This window comes from Squalius cephalus (genome assembly GCF_949319135.1).
Source record: "Squalius cephalus genome assembly, chromosome: 1".
In the NCBI taxonomy this organism is placed as follows: Eukaryota; Metazoa; Chordata; class Actinopteri; order Cypriniformes; family Leuciscidae; genus Squalius; species Squalius cephalus.
The window spans coordinates 40,883,004-40,905,993 of record NC_137122.1 but is presented as its reverse complement, the minus strand read 5'-3'; the positions used below and the strand labels follow the sequence as shown (position 1 = coordinate 40,905,993).

Here is a 22,990-nt window from a genome sequence, read left to right as displayed (position 1 = left end):
TCTAATCATTTCAAGTCAGCAGTATTTTTACAACAGTAGATATTGTTTGTATCGGAACTAAATGCAGGTGTAGTACACAGGACAAGAGCAAAGATCCATCCACTACACTAAGACATCCCTTGCAAAAAAATAATAAAATAATACTAATAAAAAAAACAGTGCCCATACAAAGGACTAGTCTTGTAAATAAGAATAATTAAAATTGAAGAAAAGAAGAAAAAAAATCACATAAAAATATTTTTTTATTATTTGTTTTCCCCTGCTGAAAAAGACAGTAAAGCTCAGTACTGACTATTTTATCCATTCGTTCTGAGGTTTCCTCAACATGAACAGCAGAGGGCAGCACTGTCTCTTTAATAAAAGGGACTAGAGTTAAGCACTGCAGATTAAACAACCTGGATGTTGCGCCCAACCAGCAGCCATTTCAATAAGTGGGGCATTAGTGGGGAGGAAGTGTTTCTGCCAGCATGCTTTGGTATTGTTCCCTAAGGCATCACAGGGTTTGGAGAGGATTGTGCATTTATTGATGCATCATAACTGAAGTCCTACATCTCAGATGCAAAGTATTAGTTAAAGTCTCACAGCTTATAATCCCTTGTGCCAGTCAGTAGGCACATCACCCAACAATTAGAGTTTCATTAAAAAAAAAACCAAAACCCCCAAAAAAAACCATTACCAAGCTGGTATAAGTCATCAGTGTTTGCAGTAGCTGACAATGAGTCCCTCTCAGCTTCCTCAGGGCTAGATCCTGGACAAACCACAGGTCCTCTCGCCCATCTCAAAGACCGCATCCCGCCTGATCCAGATTATGCTTCTGAAAGAAAGTCTTCCCAAACTCATAAGTGCTGATCATGACTGCACAGGCGGGAGCAACTTTGATCACTCTTGGAAGGAAACCTGAAAAAAAGCAAAGCGGATTATTGAATGTATACAACAATATCACTGTTTCAATAATAAAAAGTTAAAGCCATGGTGTGTAATTTCTAATCCAGTTCGGTCCTGCACCAAAACATTGTTTCAGCCAGAAATTGTAACAAAAAAAAAAATCCTTATCCTGTTATGCTTTGTAACATTTTTAATGTTTTTTTTAGTCTGTAGTGTTACTGTTTGAGCATGGAAAAGGTCTGCAAAGTTACAAAGCACAAAGTGACTCCAAAGGGAGTTATTCTCTATATCAGTCAAATCTGATCCTGTTTTGGGAACGAACACGTCACAATATTCCTCATTTAAATAATTTAAATAAGGCTGGCCTGGTTGAATAGCGTGTTGAAACTTGCCGTTATGGTAAGGGCCATGACATTTCCGAAACAAGCTTGAATCAGTTGACCAATCACAACACACTGGTCCAGCCAACCAATCAGAGCACATTGTGCTTTTAGGGAAGTGCGTAGACTGTAGAAATTTGAGCTTACCTGCAAACAAACCTCTGTATCCCATGTCAATCCAGATATTCCTCATCATGTTCCATGTGGAGGCCGGTTTCTTCATAGAGATTGCTGAGAAAGGTCAAAATGTCATGAAATTTGATGCCTGATTAAATGTAACTAATTCTAGCTTAAGTAATCAGCACTGAATTGTTTTTAAAAGTGAGTAGTCATCTATGAGAACATGTCATTTAACCTTCAGCTTTAATTACAACACTCTTTCTAACATATTAACAGGTGAAACTACAGAAACTGCTATACCTCCGACAGCATCCATTTCCCCTAACTGGATTTGCCTGCGCGTTTTCACCACGTCAAACGGCAGGGTCAGAATTGCAGCAATCTGTGTCAAAAAGAAAATTGATATTCTGATGAGGCGAGTACTGCATGATAAAATTATTTCATGGTTTTCAGAAATGTATTCAAAGCAGCACAACTGTTTTCAACATTGATAATATATGTTTCTTGAGCACCAAATCAGCACATTGGAATGATTTCTGAAGGATCATGTGACACTGAAGACTGGAATAATGATGCTGAAAATTCAGCTTTGCTATTAAAGGAATAAATGTCATTTATTTTCTATTTTATTTTCCCCAAATAAATGCAGCCTTGGTGAGCAGAAGAGAAATTGAATTATAGTGTTATATTCACAATTATACAACTCTATTATCACTGCAAATCCAATTCCATTATAAAGAACATCAACTATGTAGCCATGTTTTAAGCATGTAGTAAGATAATACTCAAAATATCACTTGACCATTAGTTAAGTGCAAATATTTCAATGCAAAAGATCAGTTTCACTCATGTTCCACATTCATCTGGGACAGAAGTCGACCCGGCATTTGTTCTCATGTAAAACGCCTTTATTGTTAATCAGTCAGGCCAGATAAGATATCACGCTCTGTTCACATTGTTTAATCTTTTTTCTCACTGTAGTCTTATGTAATCATTCATAAACTCATCCATATTAATTTATAGCTATTGAGTTCCTTCTTTTAATGCGTCATTTAAACTAAAGTAAAAGTCATCCATTATATCTGGCTTTTGAGAGTGAGGTGATACTGGGATACTCACAGCTCCTGAGATGGCCCCGGCTGTAAAACTAATGGTGAAGGAGGTCTGTGGTGCACTGTACCGCTCACACAGCTGTGCCTTCACTAGCTCATAGTTAAACCAGTACAGAGCTAATAGGGGGGGGAAAAAACAGTCAAGCACTGCATCTGTGGAACATCCCGCTGCCAGAGAATGTACAGGTCACTGACCTGAAAAGGGCACGTCCCGTAGGACAGTGGGACCCCAGCCTCTCCAGAGAGATAACCAGCCGTCCTGAGCCACAGCCGAGCGGATACACACCATCAGCTCGCTGTATGGGAGTCTGCGGGACTGCATCTTAGTCCGAACCAACTCCAGAGGACTGATCACAGACACTGCTCCCACTGAGCAGCACAGAGAGGAGACGTCAATAATGTGACAGCAGAGATCACAACACAGCAGTCATGATCAAACAGAACACTCAGAAAATGCATCATGGGGATGCATCAACATTTTGCAGGGGTTTTTTACAACAAAATACAACATTTAAATCAATCATTTAAAAAACTAAACGTGAATTTACAGCATTATAATGTACAATTTGAGATTTACTAAAGATTACATTTAATACTGTATATACTTCTGTTCAAAGGTTTGTGATCAGAAAGATTTATAAGAAATTAATACTTTTATTGAACAAGAATGGATTAAAATGATCAAAAGTGACGTAAAATGAGTAAAGACAATTTCAAAAGATTCCATTTCAAATAAACGCTGTTCTTTTGAACTTTCTAATCATCAAAAAAATATATATATATCAAAAAAATATATATATCACTTGGTTTTCCACAAAAATATTAAGCAGCGCAACTGTTTTATACATTAACAAAAATATGAAATGTTTCTTGAACTTAAATCAGAATTTAAGAATGATTTCTGAAGGATCATGTGACACTGAAGAATGGAGTAATGATGCTGAAACTCAGCTTTGTCACCACAGGTATAAATTATATTTTAAAACATTGAAATAGAAAACATTTATTTTAAAAAGTAATACTTCAGAATATTACTGTTTTTCTGTATTTCTGATCAAATAAATGCAGCATTAATAAATGTAGCCTTAATAAATGTGAGCATAAGAAACTCTCTCAAAAACCTCTTACAACCCCACACCTCTGAATGGTATGTTTTATACACAGTACCAGTCAAAAGTTTGAACACATTCTCCTTCAGTGTTTTTTCTTTATTTTTATTATTTTCAACATTGTACTTTAATACTGAAGGCATCCAAACTATGAAAGAACATGTATGGAATTATGTAGCAAAAAAAATAAAATAAAAAAAAATGAATCATGGCGATGAAACACTGTATACTGAACACATAATACGCATGCGCATGATGTCATCGTCTTCAGAGATTAGCATTTTTGTTGTTTACACGGAGACCGTTTTCAAAAACGTGCACTTTGAAACCCCTTTTCAAAAGTTTGCATTTCAAGGCACCCAAAACACCGTTGTAGTGTAAACAAACAGCTAAAACGCATAAAAAGTTCAGTTTTTAGTTGAAAATGGTGTCGTGTAAACAGCCCCTAAATGTGCTTTAGACCATAAATTGTCTTGTGCAGAGGGAAGGGTGGGCAAAGAGTCAATAGCCCTTTTAGTGCTACTACAAATACTGTACAAATCCATATTATGGCAAGAAACACTCAGTTAAGTAAAAGAAAAGACAGTCCATCATTACTTTAAGAAATGAAGGTCAGTCAATCCGAAAAATCTCAAGAACTTTGAATGTATCCCCAAGTGTAGTTGCCAAAACCATCAAATGCTATGATGAAACTGGCTCTCATGAGGACCGTCCCAGGAAAGACCAAGAGCTAACTTTGCTGCAGAGGATAAGTTTATTAGAATTACTAGGGTTGGGCGATGTCCCCTAAATTGGCAGTTGACGATGTTTACAGTAAAACACTTTTTATTTTACTATATCTCTTTACATAAATATTTTTTTCTATTTAAAAACTATAATTTAGTTATTTTACTAACCCAACTAATTACTCATCTGGGCTTTCCAATAGCACAATCTTCCGCTGACTGGGATTTATAAAGTGAATTCTGCGCAGATTCTGCCATACGAACGATTTTATAAGTCTGAAAATTTTTTGGCGCACGCCATTTTTAGCTTTCGGGCACACGTACATTTTTAGTAAGGATCCTACGCACAATTTTATAAATGAGACCCCTGGCCTCCACAAATCACCCAATCTAAATCCAATTGAGATGGTTTGGGATGAGTTGGACCGGAGAGTGAAGGAAAAGCAGCCAACAAGTACGCAACACCTGTGGGAACTCCTTCAAGATTGTTGGAAAACCATTGTGGGTGACAACCTCATTAATCTGATGAGAGAATGCCATGAGTGTGCCAAGCTGTCATCAAAGCTAAATGTAGGTACGTTGGACAATCTAAAATATACAACATATTCTGGCTGGCTTAACACTTTTTTTTTTACTACACAATTCCATACGTGGTCTTTCACAGTTTGGATGTCTTCAGTATTAAATGTACAATGTTAAAAATAATAAAAATAAAGAAAAAAGGAGCTGGTGTGTCTACTCATATATATATATATATATATATTAGGGCTGAACGATATTCTGTTTTAACATCGACATCGCGATGTGCGAATGAGCGATAGTCACATCGCCGGAACATGCGATGTGAAGGGTAGTAGCACCCATAGCACCAGGGTAGCACACAGTAAACACGAGTTTGTTGCATGGCTTTTTGCTGGGGTGACATACATGTTCCGCGTGCCTGCACAGTGATTGGTTCGCTGTACCGCAGCTCACCGCGCTCACTGCCAACATTCACTGGCAATCCTATAGCTAAAAATGGGCGACGAAAAAAAAAAAAAAAAAAAAAAAAAGATGAAGTCAAAATCAGCTATTTGGGACCATTTTGTCTACAAAAAGGAGGATGTTGACCAAAAAGAGGTAATTTGCTGGAGTGTTATAAAGTTGTGGATGATTGTCTTTTTTAAAAAGTCTTTTATTTTTCGTGTTCGTATTTATGAGGAAAAAACAATGTTACGTGACCGTTCTCCATTACGGACGCGACCGTTATGAAAGCGGCACTAAAAGACTGCTTTAAAACTTTCACAGAGACCTCAAACAGAAAGCACAAAGCCTTTCTTTAAAGCTAATTTCGTTTTGTATTAATCGTATATTAATTTTAATCAGTGTTTCATTATCCAATTTCCTGGATTTAATAAATAAAAAGTAAATATAGCAGACATAATCACGACACGGAGGCGCCAACGCCTGAACTGGAGATTAAGCTATCATCCATGAACCGAAACTCAGCATATAAGGTAGCCTACTCGCCTCACACACCTAAAAAATAAATAAATAAATAAATAAAAGAAGAAAAGAAATGTATCTATTATCTACAGAAATCTCTACTTTTAGACAGAACCATTCAAAACAAGATAAAACTATGTAATCCGTATGAAAACTACATTTCTCTCCTGCGCGATCACTACTGCGAAGATCGCGAGTCAGTATTGTCAACTTTATCTTTACAGAAAACACTTGTTTATTAATAAACAATTGAAATGTCTCATTGTAATATTTTACATATTCATAATCATTACTTTTGCTGTTTTTTTGTGACAGCTTTTAAGTGCCGTTTACATGAACGCGTCACTGAATCAGCACCGAAAACATAGAGAGAGAGAGAGAGAGAGAGAGAGAGAGAGAGAGAGAGAGAGAGCATAATATTTTATTTTACTTATTTTGAGGAATTATAGCCTAATGAACAAACAAACATCTGTTAAGAGCGCCGCCACGTTGGATTGCGTAGAACGTTCACCAAATTCTGACAGAAATATGTTCTAATTTTGGAATAAAATATTAAGTGGCCTTTTTGTCACTTGTAATGAAGCTTGCTTATTAGTGAAATTATTAATATCATGGAATGGTAATTATTGACTTTGGCCTGGATTGATGGCTCGCAATATATATCGTTGGGAAAAAAATATCGCAATGTAATTTCGTGCAGTACATACATACATATATTTTAGATGGTAGCAAATCTAAAGGTAAAAGCAGGGAAATGATAATGCATAATTAAATATCCAATAGTGACAGATACGTTAAATATGCCAATAACTGATTTATTATGCAGGTTTTCAGCTTTGTTTAGGGATGCACATTATATAATTTTAAGATCTTCATAATAGACATTACAAAACTGCAGTCTTGTAAAAGATGCTTGTATGAGACAGGAAGGACGAGTAAATACTCACATCTCGCTAACCCTCCTGCTATAAGGGGAATATGGTCCCCTTGATAGCCCATGCCGTAACGCAGGAAGTCTCGCAGCTGGTCATAGCAGGTGAAGTAGATGACTGTGGCAGGAACCGCCATCACCCTTCAAACAGAAACACACCAATGAGCATTCACAGAAAACAGCTTGTGCAAGAATTACAAATGTGTGTCATTTTCAAGGATTCAGAGTTGTTTTTGTTTGCTGGTTTGTCAGGCTCTCCGCTCAAGTCAACTGACCCCAAAAAAGATTATTTACAGTCAACTTGATTCATACGTTTAATCATTAACATGTTACTTATAAATTTACAAAGTTAAATATGCTTACACAGCATTTCAGTTATTCAGTAAACAGCATGACCACTGTAGTCGGATTCACAACTAATGACTAAGTTATCTGAGAGTTATCTGTCTGAATCCTAAAGAATCCTTCACTCAATGATCTTTGAATCTGTCAAAGCAGTTACAGAATTAAAATCTTAATTTTTCTTCTTAAATCTTAAGATCTTTTAAAATCTTAACTTAAACTTAATTACAAAACTACAAGTCATTACTTTTAGCAACAGCTGAATCAAAGTCTTTCGTATGAGCTGCAGTTACACCACACACTTTAAAAATAGAGGCACACTAAAACAGGACTAGACTAGATCTGATAGCACCGGTTACAGTTCTGCCTATAAAACTGATGAAGTACAATTAAAGTATGCAAGTCAAACAGTTTGTATGTAACTATACACTGACATGATGCTGGACTTACAGTGTGGGGGGAAGTCCGCTCCACAAAGACCTGATCCCCTCATTACGTGTGATCTTAACAAATGCATCCTGAAAAACAAAAAGTAAATTAAGCATGAATGTGTCATTACAAAAACTTGAAATCACAATTTGTAAATGTGCAAATAAATTCTTACCACGGTCCCACTGAAATGGGTGGGGGTTTTGTACCAGCTGGAGCAGCTTGACATATTCTGACACACATAGACGTGGTCCATCAACCCGTTACAATAGAGGAAACATTTCCCTAAAAAGCCAGAAAATATAGTAGCGTAAACCTAATTTGTAATACTTCTGCAAATACATTGCCAATGGCCACAAGCACCCAAGTACTCAGGAGTATACCTCCCTTTGTATAGCTAAAGTTTTTGTCTCTATTGTATTACTTATGAATGGGAGAAAAGGCAACATGCAATATGTCCTGCCTTCTAAAATAAAAGACCCAATCGCTGATTGATAAAGTCATCGCGCCACTGCAGCTGCCGTCAGAAGCTTTGGTTGCTTTAGAAACTGCTATTGTTCTGAGACTCGCTCTTAAGACTGCGCATACACATTTAGCCTGAAAAAATACGATTTTTTAATGCTATTTGAGCATAAGAAACAACATTTATGGGACAGTTCATGTCAGATTTTGTTTGCTGATTTGAAATATGTTATTTAATTGTGAGTTCAGCAAGCAGTTCTTGAGAGTTCAGGATTCCCCCATTCAAGTAGATAGGACTTGGTCTTGGATGCCCGAAATAGATGCCTAGAGGTGTATATGGCTGTATATGTATATGGAAAATATGGCTGCCAAGTGAACAAAACTTTCCTTGAAAGGGACTGTGATAGACATCAAAAAAACATTTTTGTGAACTTATTTTCAACTACAAAACACTTCATTTTTAATCTTGCAATTGGCTATTTTAGCACTCTGAGTAGAAACTTTGAGTATGATTGGTTAAAGGGTTAGTTCACCCAAAAATGAAAATTCTGTCAGTAATTACTCACCCTCATGTTGTTCCAACCCCTTAAGACCTTCGTTCATCTTCGGAACACAAATTAAGATATTTTAGATTAAATCCGACAGCTGGATCACTTTTCCATAGGCTTCTAAGGGACTGAAACTTGCTGGCCCAGAATTAAAGAGATCGTTAATATAGTCCAAGTGACTCCAGTGGCTCAATATTAAGTTTATCAAGCGACGAGAATACTTTTTGTGCGCAAAAACAAAACAAAAATAACGACTCTATTCCACTATTCATTTCCTTCTCTCTGGGCCTCGAGTGAGTTAATGTAGTGTTTTTGCGCAGCGGGTCAGTGTTGTACATCACAGGCATTACACACATGACCAGCGTCAACCAATAGTGAGCCTACGTGGTGACGTGTAACACAGACGCGCTGCGCAAAAACACTACGTAAACCAACTCGAGGCCCAGAGAGAAGGAAATGAATAGTGGAATAAAGTCGTTATTTTTGTTTTGTTTTTGCGCACAAAAAGTATTCTCGTCGCTTGATATACTTAAGATTGAGCCACTGGAGTCACTTGGACTATATTAACGATCTCTTTAATAACTTTTCTGGGCCAGCAAGTTTCAGTCCCTTAGAAGCCTATGGAGAAGTGATCCAGCTCAGATTTCATCAAAAATATCTTAATTTGTGTTCCTAAGATGAACGAAGGTCTTACGGGGTTGGAACAACATGAGGGTGAGTAATTACTGACAGAATTTTCAGTTTTGGGTGAACTAACCCTTTAAAGTTGGGACAGCAACTGTACACTGACACTATACATGTATGAGTTTAAGTCGACATTCAATGTAAATTCACCCAATCTATTTTGTAAATGAATGTTATTGATCAGGGGCCGTATTCACAAAGAATTTTAAGGCTAAAAGTAGCTCCTAACTGGCAAATTTAGGAGCAACTCCTAAAAATAATGGGCGTGTCACTCTTAACTTTAGGACTCCTAATTTTTTTGACTAAGAGTAATTCACGAAGTATTTTAGCCCTAAAAGTAGCACCTAAGCCTGGGACAGCTTAAAAGAAGTCGAGAGGACTCCTAACTCACTAAGACCTATTCACAAACCGCTTTTTGTGGCATTTCACGTTGCGATGTTTTGAAATGCGTATGCGGCGGCTACAGGAGCTTCCAATCGCGAGGGAACAATTTTGCATTGTAGGCATAACTAGGGATGCAATAACACCACCAACAACAACCAAAACTAGGCTACTCATTGCATGTAAACTATTTGTAACGTTTCATTGTGAATCAAATTAAAATGTTCTTCTCTTTGCAAACGTAGGCAGAGGCATATAGTGACAGATTAATTCAATAATGTTGCAAAGATATTGCATCAATCCATATGTTTCATTAGGCTACTAGGCTATTTGTTTTGCCTTACTCTTTATTCATTTAGGCTATTTATTCAGTTATTCATCATCTTTCGTCCTTCGCACTACTTGTGTAGCGCACGCATTCTCAGACCTGTCACCTGTCACTCATCATCGTAGGGGAGGTGTTTGGAATCATTCCCGCGTTACAATCATCAGCCAATCAATGTGGTCACTTCAGTCAAGCTCGTGCATGAGTAATGACGTCATCCATAGCAACGAAGACTCACTCTTAGTTTAGGAGTTGTCATTTTTCTTTACTAAGAGTAGGTCTAAAAGGCATTGTGAATACCTTCTAAGAGAAAACTCCTAGATAAAATCTTTTAGTGCGATTTAGGAGTACTCCTAGTGGTAAGATAAAATGCTTTGTGAATGAATACGGCCCCTGATTGTGAATGACTCCTCATTCATGCATGCCATTATTTTAAATCCAAATGTTGGGTGGGGGGTGGTACTGCCACAATACAGTTAATAAAAACATAAAGACAAAAAAACTAATTGTCTATGCAGTGTGTAACCTCAATGACTCCTGGATTGTTGTATTTGCAGACATATAACAGCCATGTGACACAAGTTTGACACTGAGTTTTCCAAGCAAGACTTTTCTGATAATAGCTGAACAATTTTCAGCATTCAGTTCAAAGGATTTGGTGATTAGGACTGATGTCTTAGATAAGAGGCTCTATAAATATTAGTGACCATGGCATTGACCATGCCGCGACAGTTTAACTATTTCCAGCCTTGGCACAAACAAGCCTACTATTTTTGGACATTACGCAAGACAGGTTCAAGGTAGATCTGCCTTGCATGGCTTTTAGTGTGTCCTCATGAGTTCAGTAAATTGTCCACTGCTATAAACACACTGAATAAACATTTATATTCAAGCAGAGTAGACCTCCGAAATATTTTCTGAATGCATTTTTCAACTTGTTGGGGTGTTTTGTGCACACGTGTCATTGCATTTACCCCTTTAGAGATGCGTTGTACAAGCCAAAATGTTGTTAGCACTATGTGATTTAGATGTTTAGCAGAATGTGTTTGTAATTCGAGTGGTAGTTAGTGAAGCAAGCTGCTGGTCTTTGGGAGAGGTCCATGAGCACAGATGCGAGTTCATCTTCACATACTCACATTTTGAAGGGCGGATGACCCCAGCCCAGGGCCTTGAATCTGCTGCTAGTGCTTCGAGAGAGAGAAAGAGAAAGATAGCTCATAGTGCATATAGCAAATGCAAAACAGCATGAGGACTGTGTTATCAAAGGCTTACAGCAGGTTTTTAGATACAAACTAACGTTCAAAAGTTTGGGGTCAGTTTGGCTTCAGCAAGGATGCATTCAATTTGTCAAAAGTGACAATTAAGTCATTTATAATGTTACAAAAGTTTTCCATTTGAAATTTAAATACTATTTCACAATGTTAGTGTTTTTACTGTATTTTTAATCAAATAAAAGCAGACTTGGTGAGCAAAAGAGACTTCTTTCAAAAACATGAACAATTTTTTAATGGAATATTGCGGTATTTATTATATAATGATTTATCCCACTTTTTTAAAATTATTATTATTCATGTGCCTTGGTAACCAAAACAACTTCCTCTCCCTCTTGCAGTGACATCTCTTCTCTTCTCTGATGACGTCTTTAATGGCGTGAGGGCGGGATCAACCTGTCACTCACATGACATCACAGCAGTCCCGCCCACACTTTTCTAGTTCGAGAAGCCGTTTCACTTGGATACACGTCACAATAGGGAAGAAAAGATTATCGCTACTTCTGTTTTATGCCAACTTTAAAGACCCCAATCTTTTGAACGTTAATAAAGCTCAAGTAGTTCTAATTATTTTATTCCAGCTTATTGTGCAGAGAGTAAGCCATTTGTAGCTATCAAAACATTAGCTCTAATTGTACCCTGACCAACCCAACATGACGCCGACTCAACCAATGGTGAGAGTTAGGGGCAGGACTGAGTTTAGCAAACAATGGCAGACATGGTGTGTTTGAAAAACCTGTTTGGAATCAGTGATTTTTGCAATGCTAGTGGCACAGAAAATATTCACTTAAGTCAAGTCAAGTCAAGTCAAGTTTATTTATATAGCGCTTTTCACAACATAGGTTGTATCAAAGCAGCTTCACAGTAATAAATTAAAACAATACATCAATGTTTGTTTCTAATGGAACGTCCATGTTTGGTAATGCTGATCAATAGTATCGTTGATTGATTAGTTAAATTAAATATCCAAATATCCCCAACTGAGCAAGCCAAAGGCAACAGTGGCAAGGAACCGAAAAACTCCATCAGGTGACCTAATGGAGAAAAAAAAAACCTTGGGAGAACCCGGGCTCAGTCGGGGGCCAGTTCTCCTCTGGCGTTTATGAACTAGAGGCCGGATTTAACTGTAAGATTAAAAGTATTATATGAATGCCTGGCTGAAGAGATGCGTCTTTAATCTAGTTTTAAACTGGGAGAGCGAGTCTGAGCAACGAACAGTATCCGGAAGACTATTCCAGAGTTTTGGAGCTAAATGTGAAAATGCTCTCCCTCCTTTGGTGGATCTGGATATCCTAGGTATGACCAAAAGCCTCGAATTTAGTGATCTTAAAGAGCGCGATGGATTATAGGGCGATAGAAGATCCGTTAAATAGACTGGAGCTAAGCCGTTTAGGGCTTTATAAGTCAGTAGCAATACCTTGTAATTAATACGGGACTTTATAGGTAACCAATGTAGTGATGATAAAATCGGTGTTATATGATCATATTTTCTTGATCTAGTTAGAACTCTAGCGGCGGCATTTTGGACTAACTGTAGCTTGTTTATTGAGGATGCAGGACAACCAGCTAATAAAGCATTACAGTAATCTAGTCTCGAGGTCATGAATGCATGAACTAACTTTTCTGCGTCAGAAACTGATAGCATATTACATAGCTTAGCAATGTTTCTAAGGTGGAAAAAGGCTGTTTTTGTAACATATGAAATATGATTTTCAAAAGACAGGTTGCAGTCAAGTATAACACCCAGGTCTTTTACTGTAGAGGATGAAGTAACAGGACATCCTACTATGTTAAAGTTGTATTGTGAGAGGTTTTGTGGGTGGTTTTTTGAACCGATAAGTATTACCTCTGTCTTATCTGGATTTAATAAAAGAAAATTGCGCGTCATCCAATCTTTTATATCTTTAACACACTCTGTCAATTTGGATAATTTAGCGTTTTCATCTGGCCGTGATGAAATATAGATTTGAGTGTCATCAGCATAACAATGGAAACTAATTCCATGTTTCCTTATAATATTTCCAAGTGGCAGCATATATATTGAGAATAATAGAGGGCCTAACACAGATCCTTGCGGCACTCCATAGTTTACTGGAGTTATGATCGATTTTTCTCCATTTAAATAGACAAAATGGTATCGGTCAGATAAATACGATCTAAACCAGCTTAATGCTTGTCCTTGAACACCAGTATAATTTTGTAGTCGATCTAAGAGTATTGTATGATCTATAGTATCGAACGCAGCACTAAGATCAAGTAAAACTAGTATTGAGATATAGCCTTGGTCAGAAGCTAAAAGTAAATCATTTGTGATTTTAACGAGCGCAGTTTCAGTGCTATGATGCGGCCTGAACCCAGACTGAAACTTTTCATAGGTGTCATTTTCTTGCAAGAAGGAGCCCAGTTGAGCGGACACAACTTTTTCTAGTATTTTAGACATAAAAGGTAGATTTGAAATGGGTCTATAATTTGCTAGATCATGTGGATCTAATTGTGGTTTCTTAATGAGAGGTTTTATAACTGCCAGTTTAAATGTTCTTGGAACATAACCTAAAGATAAAGACGAGTTAATAATATTGAGGAGAGACTCTTCCACTACAGGTAACACTTCTTTCAATAGTTTAGTTGGTATAGGATCTAGTAAACATGTTGTTAGCTTTAACACTTAGCTTTAAGAGAAAAAAAAAACATTCAGAGTGCAGCAGCAAACGATAATTCCTCAGATGAGACCAGCTTCTGGATCTATTCTAACTTGAAGAATGTTTATTTAAAGCATTTGAATGGAAATTTGAAGCACTGGTTGTAGAAACACTGGAACTGATATTGAACTGGTGTGACTTATATAATGTCAAGAGAAAATGCATGACGTTTACTGTTCAATCATCTGACATTCTGTCTGTGATCAAGAATTGAGGAGCTGCTTGAGATCTGTACCTTGATAGAGGGGAGTTTGCTGGGTTTGAAGTCTGATCTTCACTACATCCAGTGGTGTGACTGGGAGAGGGAGAAAAAGAAAGAGAAAAATTAAGGTTTAGCCTTGTATAATAGTTAGGATTGTGATTCTACATATAAAGCACAACACTAGCACAGGCACAAAGCTTGAAATGTCTAATTAAACAGTAAACCCTTCAACCCAGTTACTTTAGAAAAACATAATTATATGCCAACATACACTACCCTTCAAAAGTTTGGGGTTTGTGTTTTTGAGAGAAGGGTTTACTGTTTAATTAGACATTTCAAGCTTTGATACTTCGAGCAAAGTTTGATACTTCGAGCAAAGTTTGATACTTCGAGCAAAGTTTCACGTTGTGTCGAGCCTTCTTAGTGTTTTAAAAATAGGGATTTTTGATGCCATCATAGTAGTGCCCCAAGCATTCCCATTCAAAAGGCAATTTGACCGAAAACGAAAATACGGTCAAACTTAAAAGTGCCGTTTCCATTATAATTATGCTTTTAAATGAAAGTTTGCCTTGGGTAGAATAACAAAAAGACCCTAGGTTGCATTTTGGCGAGAGTTACCCTTTAAAATATATTCAACAGGAAACCAATTGCAATAATATTTTCCAACATTAATATTTCACTGTTTTCTTATCAAATATTATTGCAATTGGTTTCCTGTTGAATATATTTTAAAGGGTAACTCTCGCCAAAATGCAACCTAGGGTCTTTTTGTTATTCTACCCAAGGCAAACTTTCATTTAAAAGCATAATTATAATGGAAACGGCACTTTTAAGTTTGACCGTATTTTCGTTTTCGGTCAAATTGCCTTTTGAATGGGAATGCTTGGGGCACTACTATGATGGCATCAAAAATCCCTATTTTTAAAACACTAAGAAGGCTCGACACAACGTGAAACTTTGCTCGAAGTATCACCAGGGGCTCTACACATGAACTTGAGCATTGAGAACATTGTTTGTGTAAACAGAGTTTACTAAAAAGAAAGATTTTTAACAACTCACTGTAGCAGTGTCCGCCTGCATTTTGTAAGTCAAACATAGTCGATCTTCACTAGATTGACAAAAAGACCCTAGGTTGCATTTTGGCGAGAGTTACCCTTTAAAATGTAATTTATTCCTGTGATGCAAAGCTGAATTTTCAGCATCATTACTCCAGTCTTCAATGTCACATCATTCTAATATGATGATTTGCTGCTTAAGAAACATTTTTTATTATTACCAATGTTGAAAACAGTTGCGCTGCTTTATATTTTTGTGGAAACTGATACATTTTGATACTTAGAAAATTCAAAACTCAAGCATTTATTTGAAACAGATATTTTGTAACATTATAAATGTTACTTTAAATCAATTTAAAGGGTCCTTGCTGAAAAAAAAAATTAATAATTTCTTGAATTTAATGCATTTAATGCCCTATGCAATTTATTAATACTAAAACATTTGTATTTGATAAAATGTTTACTGTTTTACTCTTGATAGAATGTTTTGTCCAGCTAAAACTGGACAAATGAAGGAAATGACATAACAGTAAAAACAGAATTTTCTCTAAATAGAGAAATGATCGTGCCAATTCTTTTCCTCACCAAAAAAAGATGTTAGCACAGCCCCAGTGCCAGACGCCAGCATCTGCTGCACGGGCGTAATAGCAGCCAAAGGCCTGACTGCAGGCCCTTCCCCCATCCTGTCGGCCCACCTGAAAGACAGAGCAGAGGGGATATGAATACATTCATCCAAGATGCTTAGATTATATTTATGTTTATGGTCCTGTTTTATAGCTCCTGTCATCAGGGAAACTTATTGACCTTCTCAGTCCTCTGCAAGACAACATAATATTATCTGCTCTTAAATAACGACATTTATGCAAAAATAAACATGGATATTAAGAGAAAGTAGCTTCTAGCGGCAGGCGTGATTATAATGGCCCTGCACAGCATATTGATATCTTATCTATTGAGAACACAGACGGGGTGGGTCACCCTCCCCGTACCCTATACTACTCCTGCGGAAGTCAGTAAACTACCTTATGAAAAACAAATCTAACATGAGACTTTGACCGACACCAAGCGTGCCGCCTGGATGCATTCAGCATGCAACATGTTCAGTGTCAACTGGGGTAGTTAGGAGAGTCAAGGGATAGATCACCCAAAAATAAAAACTGTGTATTTCTTCTGAAGAAGACTGGAAACTAAACAGTTTTGGTTCCCTTTGACTTCCATTCCTTTTTTGTTTTGTTTTTGTCCATACAATGGAAGTCAATGGGAACCAAAACTGTTTTATTACGAACATTCTTCAAAATATTGTTTTATGTTCCACAGAAGAAAGTCATATGGGTTTGGAATGACATGAGGGTCAGCAAATGATGACAGAATCTATCCCTTTAAAATGAAAGAGAAATTGAGAGTACAACATCTAACAAGGTGTATGACTGGATATAATGGAATACAAGAGGTGGGGAAAAAACTTGTGGATTGGAGATTTTTAACTACATTAACTGGTACTATCTCCTACAAAACTGGCAAAAGCTAGAACAAATGACAGCTTTAGGCTAGTAACACAGAAAGGAAAATCCATAAGATAAAGATCAACAGATAATCAGCTGTGAGCACAAAGTTGACCTTCATGTTGGCCTGACACATTTATGAGGTACAGGAAGCTAGTGATAATACTCCATAATGGGTTTTTGATCAGTGTAAACATGCTCATTTTATTTCATCTGTGTTATAAGACTGAAAAAAAGACAGAAAAGTGCAGTCCATCATCTCTAGAGCAACAAATATAATAAACATATAATATATAACAAAATATATAATATTGCAATCCACACAACATAATGGGAGACATATCAGAGTTCAGAAGAGGACAAATTGTTGGTGCTCATCTCGCTGGCTCATCTGTGACCAGAACAGCAAGTCTCTGTGGTGTATGGAGAGTATGGTATCCAGGGTAATGTCGGCATACCACCACATAGGACGAACCACATCCAACACGAGTGACTGACAAAGGTCTTAAAGGGCCGCTTATATTCAGACAAGCTGAGCCATATCGCATAAATTATCGCGGACATATCGCCTGCGATAATTAATGCGATATTGCTCAGCTTGTCAGTGAACTACGGCTCTGTGTAGCAAATGCCGCTCCATCTGAAAGCAGGTGATGGCGATTTACTACTAATCAAGGAACCGGCTTTACTGACGAGATGCGCATAACAATGTAATGCGATATATCGCCCAGCCCTAACCCCACCTATGGGGCATGTTGTCACATTTCACTTCCATTCTTTCAGGGTATATCAAGAAAAAAGTATATACTATATTAATAAAACAAAACCACATAACTGTACTAGACATGTGTGAAATTAATGTGGGAAAAAATAAATACTCTGAACCATAAGTAGATTTACACAAACTGAGAAAGTCAAAGAGCGTTACTTTGTGCCCCGCTCTCCCCTACAGTACCGGTAAAAAGTCTGGACATATCACTATTTTTAATGTTTTTGAAAGAAGTTTGTTATTATGCTCTACAAGCCTGCATTTATTTGATCAAAAATACAGAAAAAAAAACAGGAATATTCAGCAAGGATGTGTTAAATATATAAAAAGTGATAGTGAAGACTTTTTTTAAAACAACTTTTTAATAATCAAAAAATCCTGAAAAAAAGTATCACAGGTTATAAAATAAGTATTAAGCACCATTTCTAACATTTGATAATAAATCAGAATATTATAAAGTTTTCTGAAGGATCACGTGACACTAAATTCAGCTTTGCATCACAGATATATATTTTAAAGGGGTCATATAATGCCATTTTTGTACAAGCTAATATGATTCTTTAGGGTCTAAATTAAAAGTTTGCAATATACTTTAATTTAAAATTCTCATTAGTATTGTAAGAAAACACTCATTTTACCTGGTCAAAAACAGCTCTGTTTTCAGCACGCCGTTTAAGTGCATGTGTCTTTAAATGATAATGAGCTTTGCTCACCCCGCCCCTCTGTTCTGTGGGTGTTTTGCCACAACAACACACGTGGAGTGTTGCCTTGACAACAGTTGAGGGTAACGTTATATTTTGAAGAATGGCAGCGGGAGTCTCTGAGGACACTGTGCAACCGTATCAGTTTGAACCGTAGTTGGAAAACAGGACGTTTCTGAATGGTTGGTTAACGTAATGCCACTTTGATCTATCTTTGTATGTACTGGCAGGGTAGAGTAGTGAGATACGAACGCTAACGTTATGTGTTTACTGATGTATACGTTAGTTCATTGACAGATGTTACAGCTAATGGTCATGAAAAACTTTTTTTCTGTAAATGTAGGCTTGTCCGTGATGCGTAACGTTATCTGTGCAGTGTTAGGTACAACTGTCAGGGCTGAAGCACTAAAATTTTACTGATCTGTTTAAAAAATATCCAGTCTGTGAGACTATGACAGTCATTAGGCACATAAACAACACATACTCAGACAGGAGCTAATACCTTTATCAATGTTCTCGTTTATAAAGCAGTCTGGTGAAATGATTCGCGCAAACATGAGAGCATTGCTGTTGATCGTGGGGAATATTGAGAGACAGCTCGCTCATGAGCGAGGGCGGGTCTGTGTTGAAACGCTGCTGTCAATCAACAATCATGGGAGGGGCTTGATCAACGGCTTGATTTGAGACAGGGGAAAACATATTAAGGTTAAAAAAAAAACCACTGGATGCATTTTTATCATTTTATGATGGTTGTGTACAGGCACTGCCAACACACATTTCAGTATAATCAACTTGTAAAAGTGCATGTACCATTATATGACCCCTTTAAAGTATAGTAAAATAGAAAACCACTATTTTAGATTTTAATAATATTTCACTATATTATTTTTCTGTATTTTTGATCAAATAAATCCAGGCTTGATGAGCAAGAGACTTCTTTCAAAAACATTAAAAATAGTAACGTGTCCAAACTTATGTAGCCTATATTTGTTTCAAGTTATTTTTATTGGGGGGTGGGGTGCCTCCAACAAGAATTTTGCCTAGGGCCTCCTAATGTCTAGAACCGGCCCTGCCAGTATCTATACAAACAAGATTGTTGAGACATGGTGAAACACACCACTAGTTTTGCAAATAACATCTACTTTGTATGGAGAGAGAATTGTGTCTTTATTACATGTGAGAAAATAAATGATCTGAGAGAGAAAAAAAAGTTTGAGAGAAAAAGTTATCACACTGATAGCAAAAAAGCATTTCATGAGAGAAAAAAAAATATTTGAGAGAAAAAGTTTTCATACCAATAGCAAAAAATAATAATATTTGAGACTAAAAAAAGTTTTGAGAGAAAGTATTTTCTCATAGAACAAAAAATATATAAATTTGAATTTTTTAAAATTATTTCTGAGAAAAAAAAATCTCTCTCAAAATACTTTGAAAAAAACTCTTAAATATATATTTTTTGCTATCAGTGTGAAAACATTTTCTCTAAAAAAAAAAGTGTTTCTCTCAAACCGCTTTTCTTTGCTCTCGATGCAATTTCTTGCTCTCGTGTCAGGATTCTGCTTTCACTGTGAAAATTGTGTCATGGGCGGGGCCACGATCCTATTGGCCAGTCGGGTGAGCATCGTCTTGCCTTGGGAGTCGAACTGAATCATTATACCATTGTTCGGTTCACCGGCATAGATGCCGCCTCTGCCTTAGTTGAGCACGGACACTCCAATGTTTGGGTAAGATGATTCACGGTGATCATATGCCTGGTTCAGATTACAAGAATTTTGTGTCTGTTACGATAGTCACGGTGTCAGATTACACGATTTTGACTCCTAAAAATCTTGTCGTCGTGAATGGACAAGAAATATGTCAGACTACACGTTGCTTTCCGACCAGTCACCGCGAGCCGTCTCACGCACACATTCACTCGCACATACACGCACTCATTCAAATACACACACACTCACTGTGCTCGCTCGCTCACTCACTCGCGCGCGCACACACACACACACACACACACACACACACACACACACTGTAGCTCGCTCACTCGCGCGTGCACACACACACACACACACACTGTAGCTCGCTCACTCACTCGCGCGCACACACACACACACACACAGTAGCTCGCTCACTCACTCGCACACACACAAGTGCTCTCGCACGCACGCACACACACACTCACTCACTGTCGCTCACTCGCGCACACACACACACACTCGCTGTTGCTCGCACTCTCACACACTCACTCTCGCTCACATACACTCACTCTCGCTTATGAAGGACTAAAAATGACAGAACGAAAAATAAATAAATAAATGTAGAAATGTGGAAATACAGAAATAAATAAATGTAGAAATGTGGAAATACAGAAATACATAAATGTAGGAATAAATAAATGTATAAATAAATACATATATAAATATATAAATAAATAAATATATAAATACATAAATATATAAATAAATGTATAAATACATAAATAAATAAATAAATAAATGTATAAATACATAAATAAATACATATAGAAATGCATAAATAAATAAATAAATAAATACATACATGTAAAAATACAGAAATAGCCATTTATATTACCAAAATGTATTTATTTTTACTATTATTTCTGCATTTATTTATTTATTTCTACTTTTTTTTTTTTTTTTTTCGTTCTGTCATTTTTAGTTCTTCATACTCGCTGGAACCCGTCGTGGAGGACCGTTAAGCCGGGGTTTCGCCTGGAAAGCTCTATAGAAATCTGGCACTCTGTTGAACGATGCTAAACTGAGAGAGCGTGACGTTCACAGACACCAGAATGAACGAGCTTACAGTAACGTTCATCAGGCAGTAATACAGTAGGCTACTTTCAGTTCACGTTCACCCAAAATATGAACGAGTTCATGAACTATCGTTCAATGAACCGTTCAGGCACAACACTGATAGTGCTCTATAGCCTACCTATAGTGAGACATACAGATGCTAAACACATGAATAAAAATCATTTTAGGTTATATAGGTTCAAACAGGAAATGTATCATATTGACCTTAAAACAAAATTGTTTATTCTGAGTCCGAGTAACTGTACAGGAGGTTGTATATGATGAACTAGGGCTGGGCCTGGGCGATATATCGGATGACATTGTTATGCGCATCTCGTCAGTAAAGCCGGTTCCTTGATTAGTAGTAAATCGCCATCTCCTGCCTTCAGATGGAGCGGCATTTACTACACAGAGCCGTAGTTCACTGACAAGCTGAGCCATATCGCATTAATTATCGCAGGCAATACGTCCGTGATCATCTAAGACCACCATGAATCATCTTACCCAAACATTGGAGTGTACGTGACATAGACTGTAAAAAATAGGTCCGTGCTCAACTAAGGCAGAGGCGGCATCTATGCCGGTGAACCGAACAATGGTATAATGATTCAGTTCGACTCCCAAGGCAAGACGATGCTCACCCGACTGGCCAATAGGATCGTGGCCCCGCATGACACAATTTTCACAGTGAAAGCAGAATCCTGACACGAGAGCAAGAAATTGCATCGAGAGCAAAGAAAAGCGTTTTGAGAGAAACACTTTTTTTTTTAGAGAAAATGTTTTCACACTGATAGCAAAAAATATATATTTGAGAGTTTTTTCAAAGTATTTTGAGAGAGATTTTTTTTCTCAGAAATAATTTTAAAAAATTCAAATTTATATATTTTTTTGTTCTATGAGAAAATACTTTCTCTCAAAACTTTTTTTAGTCTCATTATTATTTTTTGCTATTGGTATGAAAACTTTTTCTCTCAAATATTTTTTTTTCTCTCATGAAATGCTTTTTTGCTATCAGTGTGTAACTTTTTCTCTCAAACTTTTTTTTCTCTCTCAGATCATTTATTTTCTCGCATATAATAAAGACACAATTCTCTCTCCATACTTTGAAAATAATGAATTCAGGCAATGCCTTTTGTCAGTCAATTTTGTAAGTCACTTAATAGCCGTACTTTCTAATCTACATCAGAATATTTGACTAACATTTCAGTTATATTACATTAAGAGTAATATGCACTTTATGCATAACAAAATGTTATGGCTGTTATCCTTAAGCCTTAAAAAACACCACTGAACAGCCAAAATTCAAAAACAAAGAACAAAACGCGCTGTCAACTCAAAAACAAAACACTAGTAGGCGATGATGGGAAGTTGATCAAGTCTTGGGTAGCTAAAATATTGCCTGTCCAGAACAAAAGCACAATATAATTTTTCTAGTTGCTGCAAGCAATTGGTTAAAAACAAAACCATTATGGAACGAACATCCTCGATTGCCAATACCTGTGCTCGAACGGCTCTCTTCCACCATCAGCAGTTTCTTGAGCTGTCCGCTGATCGCATTAAACGCAATGGCGCAAGATCATGGCACATTGTGTACAGAACAGAGACCCTTTGAAGCTAATGCAGCAGAAAGGGTAGGTTAGTTAAGAAATAATAGTACGGCTCATGCAGATAACTCACCTTTTGTCTAAACCGGAGGGTTTTCGTGCATCTGTTCGGTTCGTGACATTCTGCTGCGAGTCTCTCCTCCGTCGTGCAGTCGGAGAGTGAGACTCTCAATGCGCACAACAGTGGCACACAGAGCGGGTGACCATGAGAAACACACTGCGCCCCCTGGCGGCCCAGCTCATGCCAAAGACACGTTTAGGGTTGTTTTTCTGGTAATGCAGCCCAGCTAAGTATTGTCTAAGTATTGTCCTCTAGGCAGGCAATGAGAAATGGGTTAAAAGTAAATGTAATGCACCTAATTATACTGCAGGATGTCTGCTATCAACTGAAATTATCAGACAGCATAACATGGAGGCATGATTTATGATTTCTAAAAAAAGGATTTACATAAAAAGTTACAT

The 22,990-nt window shown here is 37.1% G+C and overlaps 1 protein-coding gene across 2 annotated transcripts; it reads right to left on the bottom strand.

Annotated features, from left to right (window-relative positions):
* Positions 1-662: 662 nt before the first annotated feature.
* Positions 663-22,749, bottom strand: slc25a39 (solute carrier family 25 member 39). 2 transcript variants are annotated; one of them, XM_079889906.1, is made up of 12 exons: positions 22,602-22,749; positions 15,731-15,840; positions 14,124-14,183; positions 11,055-11,105; positions 7,694-7,803; positions 7,540-7,607; positions 6,764-6,888; positions 2,693-2,866; positions 2,505-2,614; positions 1,686-1,767; positions 1,413-1,496; positions 663-897 (listed from the first exon to the last, which is right to left on the bottom strand). In XM_079889906.1, exons 2-12 carry the CDS (start codon positions 15,825-15,827, stop codon positions 779-781), a joined length of 1,080 nt encoding a protein of 359 aa, XP_079746032.1. In that variant the 5' UTR covers positions 15,828-15,840; positions 22,602-22,749; the 3' UTR covers positions 663-778. The 2 variants fall into 2 exon arrangements, with proteins under 2 accessions (XP_079746032.1, XP_079746033.1); XM_079889907.1 differs by lacking the exon at positions 11,055-11,105 and having other exon boundaries at positions 22,602-22,734.
* Positions 22,750-22,990: the final 241 nt, after the last annotated feature.